Source organism: Stegodyphus dumicola, chromosome 4 (assembly GCF_044657685.1).
Source record: "Stegodyphus dumicola isolate Sdum_Otavi_A_Nest chromosome 4, ASM4465768v1".
NCBI lineage: Eukaryota > Metazoa > Arthropoda > Arachnida > Araneae > Eresidae > Stegodyphus > Stegodyphus dumicola.
The window spans coordinates 41,425,028-41,439,366 of record NC_140771.1 but is presented as its reverse complement, the minus strand read 5'-3'; the positions used below and the strand labels follow the sequence as shown (position 1 = coordinate 41,439,366).

General features: G+C 30.2%; 1 protein-coding gene across 5 annotated transcripts in view; it reads right to left on the bottom strand.

The window, feature by feature from the left end:
* The window catches only part of LOC118203345 (calcium-independent phospholipase A2-gamma-like), a 45,992-nt gene that overhangs the window by 30,324 nt on the left and 1,329 nt on the right, over positions 1 to 14,339 (bottom strand). The window contains exons 2-4 of one of the 5 annotated variants that reach the window (XM_085814761.1): positions 8,531 to 8,593; positions 8,333 to 8,425; positions 2,364 to 2,400 (exon numbers count right to left, since the gene is read on the bottom strand). The exons of 1 other annotated variant lie outside the window; for it this stretch is intronic. Coding sequence is in view for 1 of the 4 variants with exons in the window: in XM_085814758.1 (XP_085670884.1) it covers positions 2,364 to 2,400; positions 7,031 to 7,176 (183 nt within the window). In the remaining 3 variants the exon portion in view is untranslated. Of the gene's footprint in view, positions 1 to 2,363; positions 2,401 to 7,030; positions 7,177 to 8,332; positions 8,426 to 8,530; positions 8,594 to 14,339 lie in introns of all 5 variants that reach the window. 3 more of the 5 variants (XM_085814758.1, XM_085814762.1, XM_085814760.1) reach the window with 3 other exon arrangements.

Here is a 14,339-nt window from a genome sequence, read left to right as displayed (position 1 = left end):
AACAGGATATTCAATAGCTAATCACAATAGATATATGTTTCTCATATGCTGTGAGAAGTTCTTAAATTTCTGTCAAAATTATAATAAGCGATACTTTTCAGACAGATCCTAAAGATAGAAATCATAGAGATGATATTTTGATATCTGAGGAACATAGTAGTTATGCAAGCAGAAACCGAATGTGTGAGAACACATCAATCAACAACAATTAAATTTGTGTTATAAACACAAAGGAAACTTGAACGTTACAATTTAAATGGCTTTAAACGAATATAAGAAAAACATGAAGCTATGTAATCAGATGGCATCATGTGTTTCTAAGTATAGTGCTTCTATCCATTGTCTTTGGATGCTGACTAAACTTTACATCAATATTTCCTGAAGCATTAACTGAATGTGATAGTCCATTCCCTAAAACAGGCATTTTGTATGCTCTTGGAGATCTTATTAAAAACACTTTTTTTTTTTTTTTTTTTTTTTTTTTTTACAAAAATATAAAAACAAAGATGATGTTGTTCAATAAAATGGGGGGGGGAAGGTGTTCGTAAAGTTTTTTGGGGAAAGGGGCAAAACAACTCATTGGCAAAATGCCTATACAAAAACTGTAGTACGTGGCATCAACAGATGTCAGTGTATCACCTTCATGAAGTATGCAACTATTGTAAAATAAACATCTATAGCACATTATAATACCTGCTGGTCATAATGGGACATATCATAGGACATTAACAGAAAATTTCTCAATATATTATTCTTTTTTGAGGCTAAATGTGGAAGTGAATCCATATCAGACTACAGCCTTAGTAAATATAGAATCATTTCTTGGAAAACATACAGACTGTTCTTAGCTCAAACGCAACAGTTCCGAGTGTTCATGGCACCGTTCAGACAAAAACGTGTCATTACGCGAAAGGATATTTGGTAGTCATGATACATTAGTTTTTTCATTCTGGCTAGAAAAATCATTGTGAACACTGTCATTAGTTCTTGTCACCAGCATTCAATTGTTAATTGCAGCTGATCTTGTGCATTACAAAAAATGTACTTTCCATAAAGTGCCACAGAAGATGTCTAATTGAGAAGACATATACACATTGCTGGAACTAACACAACACACCACTGACTACTCAAGAATCTTCTGAATGTGTACTTTCTTCAATAACTTGTCCACTCTCTAATACATTCAATTCCTAATTTTCTAATCTTTCCAAAACATGCAATAATTTTCTTGGCTTGCAGAGACAATGGAATGCCATAATTTCTCATCTTCTTTCATTAATACTTGATAAATACGAGTAATTTCATTAACTAAAACTTGTAAATGCTATAAGGATTAGAATGTTTTTCTGTTGTTCGTTTCTTTATTTAATAAGTTCCTTTTCTTTTTCTCTTGTTTGTTTCTTTAGTTAATAGGTTCCTTTTCTGATGCTACAAAGAGTCTGAATTTTGCCACGAGTGTGGCTGCCTCTCTATTTGGAACCTGAGTGAGAAAGAATTCACCTAATTCTCAGCACAACTAGCCAAATATCCAGCGTTGGTGAACAACCTGCTGGCTTGAAATACAAATAGATTTTCACGTCCACAATATTTTCAGGGTTACCTATTCAATTATTTGGTTGTCAGATTAAATACAGATAATACACCTTTTTTGAAATTATTCCAGTTAATCACAGTATTTCCATAAAGGTTGAATTTTTTATCAATATCTCTTCCTCTGCCCAACAATAAACAAACTACTGTGCAGTATTTTGAAACCACTGAACTAGTTGTCAAAATGTATGTTTTCCTTTAACTTTTCATATTGTACCTCTAAACCCAATCTTTCATTGATATAAGGTTTTATTTAATGGCCATTTCCTTACATTAAAATGGAAGGTAAAATATGTCTTTCTTGGAACAGCATATATAGCATCTTCATATATAGCAAATTCATACACAGAAAATACAGCATCTTCTTAAAAATTCAAATATTTAAAAAAACTTTCTGAAAAAGAAAATACATTAACATGTGGAATACTCACAGTTCTCATGATAAGAGAATTATGCATGGTTGTGAATTGCTAACACTTATATGAAAAAAAGAAATATGATAACATGTGGTTTACTTGGAGTCTTCCTCTTCCCAAGCAAACTATAAATGATCATTATAGGACTGTCAGCCATATGAGGACAGTTTTCATTGCAGATTTATTGATAATTTTGGCCCTTTTGTGAAATGGGCCATAATAATATAGATATACCCTAAAAACTGGCAAGCAGAGCTTAATACAATCTGGACAAAAGGCACAAAATTCTTTCAAGACGAAATGAATACCTACTTTTTAAATTTTCATAAATTAAAAATAGAACTGTAAGGAACTTACACAAGGATTTTGAGGACTAGGAACAGGTCTTGTTGGCCTAGGAAGTAATTAGGAAGTAATTATCAAGATATGATATTAATAATCTCTATCAATTTAAATTATAACCCTTTTTTGTTGTTGTTTACAAATGCTTCTATTGAATATCTATAAATAATTGCTGCTTACATATTATTCCATCAACTATAACTAAAAAGTACAATTTAGCATCAGTTATGATAAGAATGACATATTACACAACAGCTATCTGAGTAAGGGGAGATATGCCTTCATGGAGAACTTTCTAAGGGGAGCTAGCTTGTATCCACATTATATATTTCAAAAACCATGAATCCAACCCATCTGATGGGATTCGAGCCAAGTGAACTACTAGTGTTCATCAACTTTACTACTCTGCCACTGAATGGCTTGTAAAAATTGATTAAGAAAAATTATCATAATAACGGAACTACTCTTATACATGCTCTCGGTTAGCAAAAATGTCTCATCAAACATTTTCGAGAAACTCCATGGCACCATATTACTATCTAAATTTTTTGTCTACATTTCGAAATTTAAGCATAAAATGTCTGCAAAAATCATGGTTTTTGCACGTGCAAAAGCCACGTTTTTAACACACATTTTACGCCAAAAACCAGAAACAAAAACAAAAAATTTAGATTTTAGCAAAATTGCAATGTTTCTAACCACAAATATTTGACAAGAATTCATGTACACAGTGATCTATTTTAAATAAATTAATAAATAAAAATAAATAAAAAAAAAACAGAGAATTGCACAATTTATGCAGCATAAGAATCTAGGAATTAAACACACCTCACTAAAATAACTAACATAACAACAACAAATTTCAAGCAATACCATGTACACAGCAATCTGTTTTAACTTTAAAAAAAACATCGGCAAATTGCACAATCTAGGCATCGGACATAGCCTCGGCATTGCGCACAAACCAGCAAAATAAACCAAACTAAAATAAATTACAAACAATTCAAAAAACAACAATAATGACAGAAATTCAAAACAAAAAACCATGAACATAACACTCTACAAAATAAGAACAACAATAAAATAAAATGCACTTACCATTGTGAATGCTTCTTTAACAGCAGAAATATCAATTTCAAACATCAGCAAAACTCATCATTTTCCACCATTTTACCCCTCCCCCTATCTTCTGAGACACAAAGCCTACATTCATGAATAAAATTTCACAAACTTGTACCTTTTAAATTTACCTTGCACACAATCTAAAATACATGACTGAAATTTTGCCGCCACATCTTTCATTGCAACATAAGCCATTTCAAAACATCCACCAACCAACCAACCAGCAAATAAAACCACTCCAGCAAAATGAAGTTTCAGCCAAAGAACGTCAATACATATTCTTTGTTTCAATGTCAAAATGGTTGCCATACAAACAACATTGCACGAAAACCATCGCAGAACACATATCGCCACATTTGGCGATGCCATACATCCGAAGGCGTATATAAGAATAGTACCCAAAATAACCAATATTTATCAATCAACAGTATACAAATTAGACATCTGAGATGATTATTTACGAATAAATACACTGTATGTATTGTACTTTTCTCCAATATTTTATATTAAGATGGAATTATTACAATTTGAAGTTATTTCTCATGAATTTACTTTCTTCCATTCATGAATTTTATTTTTCCAAAGAGAAAATTTCACACTTTAAATAAAAAATCCATAAGAGGATACTTTATGAAAAATTTCTCATAAACAGTTTTCTTAATTTTGCTTTGAAAATATTCCAAGGCAATGGTTTTGATCACTGAAAGAAATATTAAAAACAGATTTACTACACTGTAAATGTAAATATTCAGTATGCCCTTATTCTTTTTAAAAATATGAAACATTACTCTTTATCAGAAAATTTATTATGTAGAACATACATGCATCCATCTCCAGCAAAATTCAACCCTTGGATATAACAAAAGTTTTAGATGAAATCTGCCTATGAAAGAAAACTGACGTATAATTCTTCTTTATACATGTTTAAAACTGTTCTGAAAAATATTTTTGATGAATTTATATTTTCTAAAATTTAAAATCATAGATTAAAATTCTCTTTAGAAAATTTAAAATGAAGCTCTCTCTTAGAGACACCACGATATTGCAAATATTTAAGAAATTATTTCATCAGACTTCACAGCACACTGCAGGTATAAAATGGATGGCACGTATAGGTCGGAGATTTTTCCCCCTGCTAATGTAAACAAAAACTGATTTTATAAAGAAAAAATCTCTCTAAAGATATACAGTCAAAAGTAGTTAATCCGGACTCGTCGGGACTTCGGCGATTCCGGATTATCGATTTTTCCGGATTATAGATCATCAGTTTAAATCTGGCATGCAGAAATTATAAAATTAAAAATATGAAACCGTAATTTATGAAATAAAGAACAATTATGATCTAAAGGGTATCAAATTTAAAAAAAAAAAAAAAAAGCTTAATATTTATTTGTTTACTTTATTAAACATTTTTTCAATGTATTTTAATGTTGTTTCGTTTTTTATGTGATAATACATTCTCTTTAATTCTATAAAGACATAATTTCTTGATCAGTTACAAAGTTCTGCTGTTCAAGTCCTATAATTGCTGTGTCGAGAATACCGACTAATTTGTCAATCGAAATTCTTTCATTTTCAATAACCTCTGTTACTTTCTTTGCTATCGGAAGCGATTTATAATGACGAGAAATTTGATTTAAATCATATCAAAGACGGAGTACATCGAGATGAAATAATACATTTAGTAAGGAATTATAAGCCAAATAAAATAAAAACATCTGCCCTGAAGATAAGGATAGTGCTGACAGATCAACTTCCAATTCATTGCGCGCCACAGCGTTAAAGATAAACAAAGTTTAGATAAACAAACATTAAAGTTTAGATAAACAAAGGATATGCCTTTATCCATTTTTTGCAGCAATTCCACTTTTTGTTTAATGGACTTCGAAACAAACTTTCGCTTTGTAGATCTTTTACACATTAGTAAATATATATCAGAAATTCTATTTGACATAATCGAAAGTTCAAGCTTACTTTTATAAAATTGCTCTAACAGTCTGGAAAAAATAATAAGCCAAATACAATTCGAAGATTAAAGAACAAGGCAATCTGCAACATTAACTGAATTAGGTAATTTTAGCTTAGCTTATACGGTCCATTATACATTAAACGCGCATTTGTAAACATATTTTGCTCACGCGCACACGCATATTCGCAGCAGTAAAGGTCTTACGCGCATGCGTCAATGCGGCATGCGCAGAAAGTTTGTAGCTTTGAGGTCCGGATTATAGATCATTCCGGATTATGGGTGTCCGAATTAACGACTTTTGACTGCACTTCCTTTGCCTTACAGTCCAATGTAATATTCAAACACAACCAATATATCTAAGAATTCCTTTTTTATAATATAATAACAAAATTATGGGAAAAAAAGACTTAAAGCATTATTATTGCTATAAGTTCATCTCAAAATCTAAGAGTAATGAATATTATTAAAGAATTTATTATTATTTCATTAAATTATTTATTACTATTATTTTATTAATGAAAGCAAATGATAAAAAATCGCATTCCAATCAGCAGACCGACATAGCTAGTTCATATTTATTGTACTTTGTACAGTTCCATTCTCGTTTCCTAATTCATAAATAAGAAAATATGTGAATACAAATGAATTGATCAGAAAGAATAACATTGCCATTATGTAAACATTGTATACATTTTGATCTAAATAACTAATACTGGTTAGTTTAAATTAAATCAAAATAAACATAAAAACAAAAAAACAAAAACAAAAAAAAATTACAAATATAGCACCCCCTTCTGGACTACTGCACAGCATCCAACAAACATGTAAATTTTACTGCATCTATGGAGGGAAAAAATGAGAGTTTAATCTTAGTATATGGTACACGAGGGATTTGGCTACTTTTGGCAACTTTATGATGAGCAGTAAATGCAGCATTTATGATGAGCAGTGAATGGGTCATTTTGGTATTGGCAAAAATTTTCAAAATTGCGCTAAGGCCGTACCTTATACAGTCAAGCGTTTTTTAAACCGGACTCGTCAGGACTTGAGCCATTCCGGATTATCGGTTTTCCAGATTATAGATCATCAGTTTAAATCTGGTAAAATGGCATGCAGAAATTATAAAATTAAAAATATGAAACCGTAATTTATGAAATAAAGAGCAATTATGATCTAAAGGGTATCCAAATTAAAAAAAAAAAAAAGCTTTATATTTATTTGTTTACTTTATTAAACATTTCTTTCAATGCATGCATGCGTAAAGCATACATTACACACAGTCAAAATTAGAAAATTGCAACCAGAAAACTATTTGATGTGTATTCGTGATATTTATAATAATGAGGAATTTGATTTAAATCATATCAAAGACAGAGTACATCAAGATGAAATACTACTTTTAGTAAGGAATATTTAGTAAGGAATTATAAGCCGAATAAAATAAAAACATCAGCCCTGAAGATAAGAATTGTGCTGACAGATCAACTTCCAGTTCATTGCGCGCCACGTTGTCCCCCCCCCCCCCGCAGAGTAGCATGAAATTGATAAACATATTTCGGAATGATTAGAGAATCAAAGGATATGCCTTTACCCATTTTTTGCAGCAATTCCACTTTTTGTTTGATGGACATCGGAACAAGCTTTCGCTTTGTAGATCCTTTAGTAGCTCCAGAATCGGAAAATCTTTTTGACATAATCGAAAGCTCAAGATTACTTTTATAAAATTGCTCTAACAGTCTGCAAAAAATAATAAGCCGGATCCAATTAGAAGATTAAGGAACAATGCAATCTGCAACATTAACTGAAAGAGATAATTAGATAATTTTAGCTTAGCTTATACTGTCCGTTATACATTAAATGCGCATGCATAAACGTATTATGCGCATGCGTAAAGGTATTATGCACATGCGTTAACGCGTTATGCACTATGCATGCGCAGAAAGTTTGTAGCTTTGAGGTGCGGATTATAGATCATTCCGAATTATGGACGTCTGGATTAAAGACTTTTGACTGTACTAGGATTTTACCCAAATGACACTCTAATGACTTTTCTCATTAGGGAAAAGTCAAGGAGAGGGGAAAAAGTGTTTTGAATCATGCTAGTCTGAAGGCTACATTATGAGAATTTTGGCCTGGTGTTAGAAGGTTAATATGAAATACCCCTGTATAAAATTAGATCTCAATTAAGAAAGAGCTGAACAAAATATCTTAAAAAAAAAAAAAAAAAAAAAAAAAAACCATGCTGAAATTATGTGCAGGTATCTATTGCATCATTCAGAGTAAGCCATATTTTTTAAAGAAATAAATAAATACCTCATTTTCTGATGGGGGAATTTATAAAAGACATTTTCTTGGAAATATCAGATATATTTTTTAATGATTTTATGAACAAGACTGAAATTATTGCAGCAATAAATGATCTAAAACTGTCTCAAAGTACTGTGATGTGATGGATTTAAAAAAAAAAAAAAAAAAAAAAAAGTTAAAATATAAGAAAACAGTTATATAACAATATTAACAGATGTTCATGTTTTTTCTTCCAATTTGATGAATCAACAGATAGCACAACATAATAGCATTACATAGTACAAATGCTTTTTAATTCACAAGGTTTTTAAAGATTATACATCTAAAATAGGGGTCTTCAACCCGTGGCTCACTGAAGGCATTTTAGTGGCCCAAAATTAGCATTTGAAAAAAAAAAATTGCCTTGTCAGCTCTTTGTCATAAAAAAATTTTTTATTTCTCTTATACTTGATATTTAAAACATTTTATTGACATGACTGATATTATTTGAGACAATTTCCTGAAAATGATGAATTTTTCAAAAATTTCACTTTATCTTATATAATTTTAAAAATAAAAAATTTGACTATGCATAAAATCTTAATACCATAAAAGGGTAGATTCTTGTCTCGAACTGGCTTGCAACAGATGTCACTCTTTCGTCAATATTTCGCCAAAGGTTACCTTGAGCATGCCGCTACTTTAGAGGGAAAGGAGAATAAATTAACAGAATTATATTTCTCCTAATGTTACAATCAGTTGTCAAAGGGAACGGTAATCATTAATTTTAAGCTAGCTTACTCACGCTCATTCCACATTCTAAAATTCAGAAATGTTGATGGTCTTTGAATGAGTACACAATGGCAAGCTGTGATATCAAAAAATAAATAAATAAATAAAAAATAAAAATAAATATATAAAATAAAATAAATAAATAAAAATAATAAATAAAAGTTGAAGGAAAAGTGTGATTTTTTTCCAAGAAAAGCGGTCAGATCTTTATATTTTGTTGTACATAAGGGTCCCTCTATCTTCTCAGACACTGAAGCGAACCAATGTGCTCCAGCAAAAGATTTTTCAACGTCAACAGGGTTGCCATACAGCACGCAATCGTGCCAAAAGCCAACGCAGAACACATATCGCCACATTTGGTGAAATTAGGATGTATATCAGAGTTGTACCTTTTTAATTAATATAATATTTTATTTAAAAAAAATTATGATTTGCTTTCATTGTCATATTTTTTATCCAAGTGAATACCTTGCAATAGATTTGGATCATTTATTAAAATGTTGTGAAATTTCTCACATGAATTGGTCAAATTATATTCTAGGCTTAATACAGATTTTAAAGTTTTAATGTTCAGCTGAGCACCGCCTGAGATAACCACTGACCTAACTTTGTTGTAAAAGTCTTACAGTGTTAGTAGTCATCCTGGCAGAAGGGAAAATTTCCTCCGTGTAAGAATATACATATAAATATTACATGGGCATACAAGGCCTGTGAATAAGCATAGATATGTTGATTACAATCATTGTCTTGTACAAGTTACATATGGCAGATACATAAAATCATGACAGCTATGTGTACATTTAGACATTATATGAATTCATATTTACAATACTTTTACTGAGATAATCAAAATTAAACTTGTAATTCATTTACACATTGACTGGATTTTCAATATCATTTAAACTGCTTTACAATATTATTTTTATCAAGTACATATAAACTGGATAGTAATATGCTTACATTACAATAGTTTTGCTCTTACAGTCCTGTTATTATTCTACGGGGTGAGCTATTTTCCTAGTGTTGATGTTCATTTTCAATTGTCCATATTTTATTGTTACTAGAAAAAACACGCTCTGTTGTTGCATTTGTTCCTGGAAGGAAAAATACGTGTTCTACAATTTTCATAAGGAATATTATTCTGTTTAAAGTGAAGGAATAACTCCGTCCATTTTTTATCTGTTTCCACATTTGCAGACAACCAGCATTTAACTTTTTCATCAGTAGCATATCTTTTTACCAATGACACCTCATCAAAAAGATCACTTTCGCAAATATTATTTTTCGGAAAATGGTTAATAATATATTAAAAAGATTTTTCCACATATTCTCATAAAATCTCCTTTTTTAATGTCACCCAATGAAAGTTTTTAATATCCTCGAATTTAACTGTCCATTCTTCAAGATATTCCCAGCAGTTATTATAAAAATTTCTGACTTCTTTCAGAAAATCAGGTCGTTTAATGGCATCTTGTTCTTCCAACCTAGTGATGTCCTTTCAAATAACTAAGGGAAGGTAATCGTTATCAATTCTTTCTCGCAATTTTAAATTATAGATTTCATTTGACACTTCCATAATTGAAATTTTGTGCCCTTCAATAATTTTTACAGCTTTGTGAAATAATGTAGCTTGGTTGTGGATGAACTGAAGACAAATTTGTGATGTGTCATTTTCAAAAAAAAAAAAAAAAAAAAAAAAAAAAAAAAAAAAAAAAAGAGCTGAAATATTCTTGGACAATTATTTTGTGATAAAAAGTATGATTTTATTATTTCATATATTTTTTTTCATATTTTCTACAGCTTGTAAAAGAGCTAGCCATCATGTTTTGTCATAACCAATAATTCTTTTATATTCGATTTCTGCGCTTTCACAAAAATCCTTCAAACTTTCAACACGCACAATATATATATAAATATGAATAAATTTTTTAAAAGTCAGATGCTGTTTGAATAATATTGTGTAGAATGTGCACTGCACAATCTACTTGAATAATTTTTTGGTTAAAACAATTTGTTAAGTTTTATGAAAACGTTATTAACATTAACTTCTAGCTTTTCCACCAAAATTTGCTGTAGTGTTGTCCTCAAAATAGGCAATAATTTTATTGTCCAAATTATTCTTTTTAAAATAGGACTTATTGAATCAAAAATTATTTGTGAAGTTTCACCCGGCAATGAAACAAAATCTAAATATTCTAATTTTAATTCCTGTTTCCGGATCAAAAAGTCTAACAATTGTGGGAAATAATTTTAGATCTTTGTGGTTGGAAGGATCATAATATATGGATATAAATGTGCATTTATGTAATTCTTTCTGCAATTGTGAAAATGAATATGGTGAAAAAACATTACAAATAATTGCCTCGGTGGTTGATCTTTACAATATGGTAACTGGTAGTTTGGCGACATTTTGGAGGCGATAAAGGTTACTACCTGGGACTTTGGTAATAATGTGAGCAGTATTCATTTCGATTACGCTTTACTTTGTGTGAGGGAAATGAGAGATCATGGGATATGTCATGTGATATTAATGGACGAATTACGGTTCTTTAATCGGAAAAGGGGGGAAATCGGGAAAAAATCTGGAAATTTTATATTTGGTTTATTCTGTGTTGTGTGAAACAGTGTTCGTGAATTTTTGGATCCCATGGTCGTAACTAAAGAAAAGTTTATCGGACACGTAATCAAGATTCTGAAGAAGATTAGGTAAGTTAGTATTTTAAATTATTTGAGGATATTATTTTTATGCATTGTTCTAAATGTAAGGTGGAAGTAAAGGAATTTGGTATTATTGGGAAAATTGTTATTAGCAATGATTTAGTTTAAAGTAATTAGGATTGTAAGGTAATTTTTATTAATTTAATGTATGTGCTCATTTATATTTTAAGTAGTGTTTTTGAATTTAATTATATTTTAATTAAATGATAGTTATTTTGTGAATTTTATGTTTGTAGGAATTTGGTATACGTTTCAGTTGAAGTAAACGTGCATGGAAATAATTTAAATATCTGACACTAAGTATTTGTATGGTGACGTTTATAATATAATAGATGATTTAGAGGTAAAAGTTTTTGGATATTTTATTTATTTTATATGTGGAAATGTTCATATTTGGAAAGGGTAAATACTTTTTCACGATCAGGTAATTTCATATATGTTCTTTTTACCGGGTTTAAAGATTGAGAAAATTGTCACGTATTTTCGTGAAATTTTTCTAATTTATGAGAAAAAAGCAATGTACATGGATATAGTGAAGAGTGTGCGCAATGCCATTTTTGTGCAATTCTGGGATGTTTTTTTTATGTAAAAATAAGTCGACGTGTACATGGTTTAGTGATATTTTAATTAAATGATAGTTATTTTGTGAATTTTATGTTTGTAGGAATTTGGTATACGTTTAAGTTGAAGTAAACGTGCATGGAAATAATTTAAATATTTGATACTAAGTATTTGTAATGCTTGCGGTATGAATTCGTTGGTGACGTGTATGATGTAATAGATGATTTAGAGGTAAAAGTTTTTGGATATTTTATTTATTTTATATGTGGAAATGTTCATATTTGGAAAGGGTAAATACTTTTTCGCGATCAGGTAATTTCACATATGTTCTTTTTACCGGGTTTAAAGATTGAGAAAATTGTCATGTATTTTCGTGAAATTTTTCTAATTTATGAGAAAAAAGCAATGTACATGGATATAGTGAAGAGTGTGCGCAATGCCATTTTTGTGCAATTCTGGGATGTTTTTTTAAGTAAAAATAAGTCGACGTGTACATGGTTTAGTGATATTTTAATTAAATTATAGTTATTTTGTGAATTTTATGTTTGTAGGAATTTGGTATACATTTAAGTTGAAGTAAACGTGCATGGAAATAATTTAAATATTTGATACTAAGTATTTGTAATGCTTGCGGTATGAATTCGTTGGTGACGTGTATAATGTCATAGATGATTTAGAGGTAAAAGTTTTTGGATATTTTATTTATTTTATATGTGGAAATGTTCATATTTGGAAAGGGTAAATACTTTTTCGCGATCAGGTAATTTCACATATGTTCTTTTTACCGGGTTTAAAGATTGAGAAAATTGTCATGTATTTTCGTGAAATTTTTCTAATTTATGAGAAAAAAGCAGCGTACATGGATATAGTGAAGAGTGTGCGCAATGCCATTTTTGTGCAATTCTGGGATGTTTTTTTAAGTAAAAATAAGTCGGCGTGTACATGGTTTATGTGTATGTGTTATTTTGAAAAACGCGTAAGGAGTATGGTATTGTGCACTTTTTCCCAATTTTGCAGTGAATATTTGTCATGATTAAGCAGTTTTGTTAGATAAAATTTCTAGCATAAGTGTAATTCGGCTAGTAGATTGTTGGAAGAAGTGTTCAGTAGATAAAAAGAAAAGAAACATGTCTTTACTTCGTGAAGACAAAATGACGGCGGGAAAAAAAAAAATAGAGGTTTGCTGTAGAAGAGTTGGTCGCCAAATTTTCGCCAAAAAAACGCCAAGTTACCATAATGTAAAGATCAACTGCCTCGGTTTTTGTCCTTGCAGATGCAAATTTTTTGTCGTACAATGGTTTGATCATTTGCAATTTAGAATCAGTTGATCTGAAACTTTGATTGTGGTTTATGGTGTGGAAAGCAAATAGCCCTTCAGCAAATGCTAGCTGTTCTTCCATTAACAACACATATTCCTTGACGAGACATAACAGCAATGATCGAACACCACTGAGTAAATCTTACTCATTACATCGCCTAATTTAGTTTACTCTGCATGCCTTTTATGTGTTTTTTTTTTATTTCTTTATATTCACTATAATAATTAATACACAATAGGTAATATATTTTTACAGTTCATTAAAAATAAAAAATGCAGATGTTTTCTAAAAAGTGGGACTTTTTAAAAATCGGTGGGACATGGCACAGTCTTTCAAAAAGCAGGACTGTCCCGCCAAAATCAGGACATGTGGTCACTTTATTCAAATCGCATATCTTCCATCTGCAACCTGATAATGGACAATCAGAATTATTATTACTTATTGATGTAAGGTGGCTAAACGGAAGTAAATTTTTACAATGTTTTTATTATTTATTAGCCATGACAAAAAAATCTATCTTGAAAATCAAGATCAAGTATGTACAAATTTAAATGATAAAACATGGCTAAGTGATTTCAGGTTTCGTAGAGATGACAGATAATATTGAAATTAGGTGATTTAAGTTTAGAAATGGAAGCGAAAAACAAAATAATAGAAATAGTCAGCCACATTAATGTATACATAACAACAACAACAAAAAATATGCTAACTGAAGATTAAAAAAGAAATCACTTTCCAAATATGTCTGTTCATTTACAAAAACATGAAAATTATAACATTTAAAAATGGTGCGGAAATTAGAAAGGTGACTGAAGACTCTATCAGATTTCATGATTCTGGAAAAGCTATTGCTTAGTACCTATAGTTTGATTTCAGAAGGAGTTAAATGTAAGAGATAACACGGAAAAAATTTCTGACACATTTAATATTGAAAAAAATGTTTTAGGAAATGAAGCTGTAACTCTACAACCTGATCTAACCATGTAAGCTAGAGAGCTCAAGGAAGTTTCGGGATATATTTCAGTCAAAAAATGTATCCCAGTATCCCCAAACACATATTCTTGATTTACATACTTAATGAAATAAATATGCAGATCCTACTTTTAGGCTTTTTCATATTTAAAGTTCATGAAAATCCCACATCATTCCCTATTGACCGATTCCCATATCGAAGATTCACTATCATTATCTGGATATACAATAAACTGTGAATACGTTTTAGAG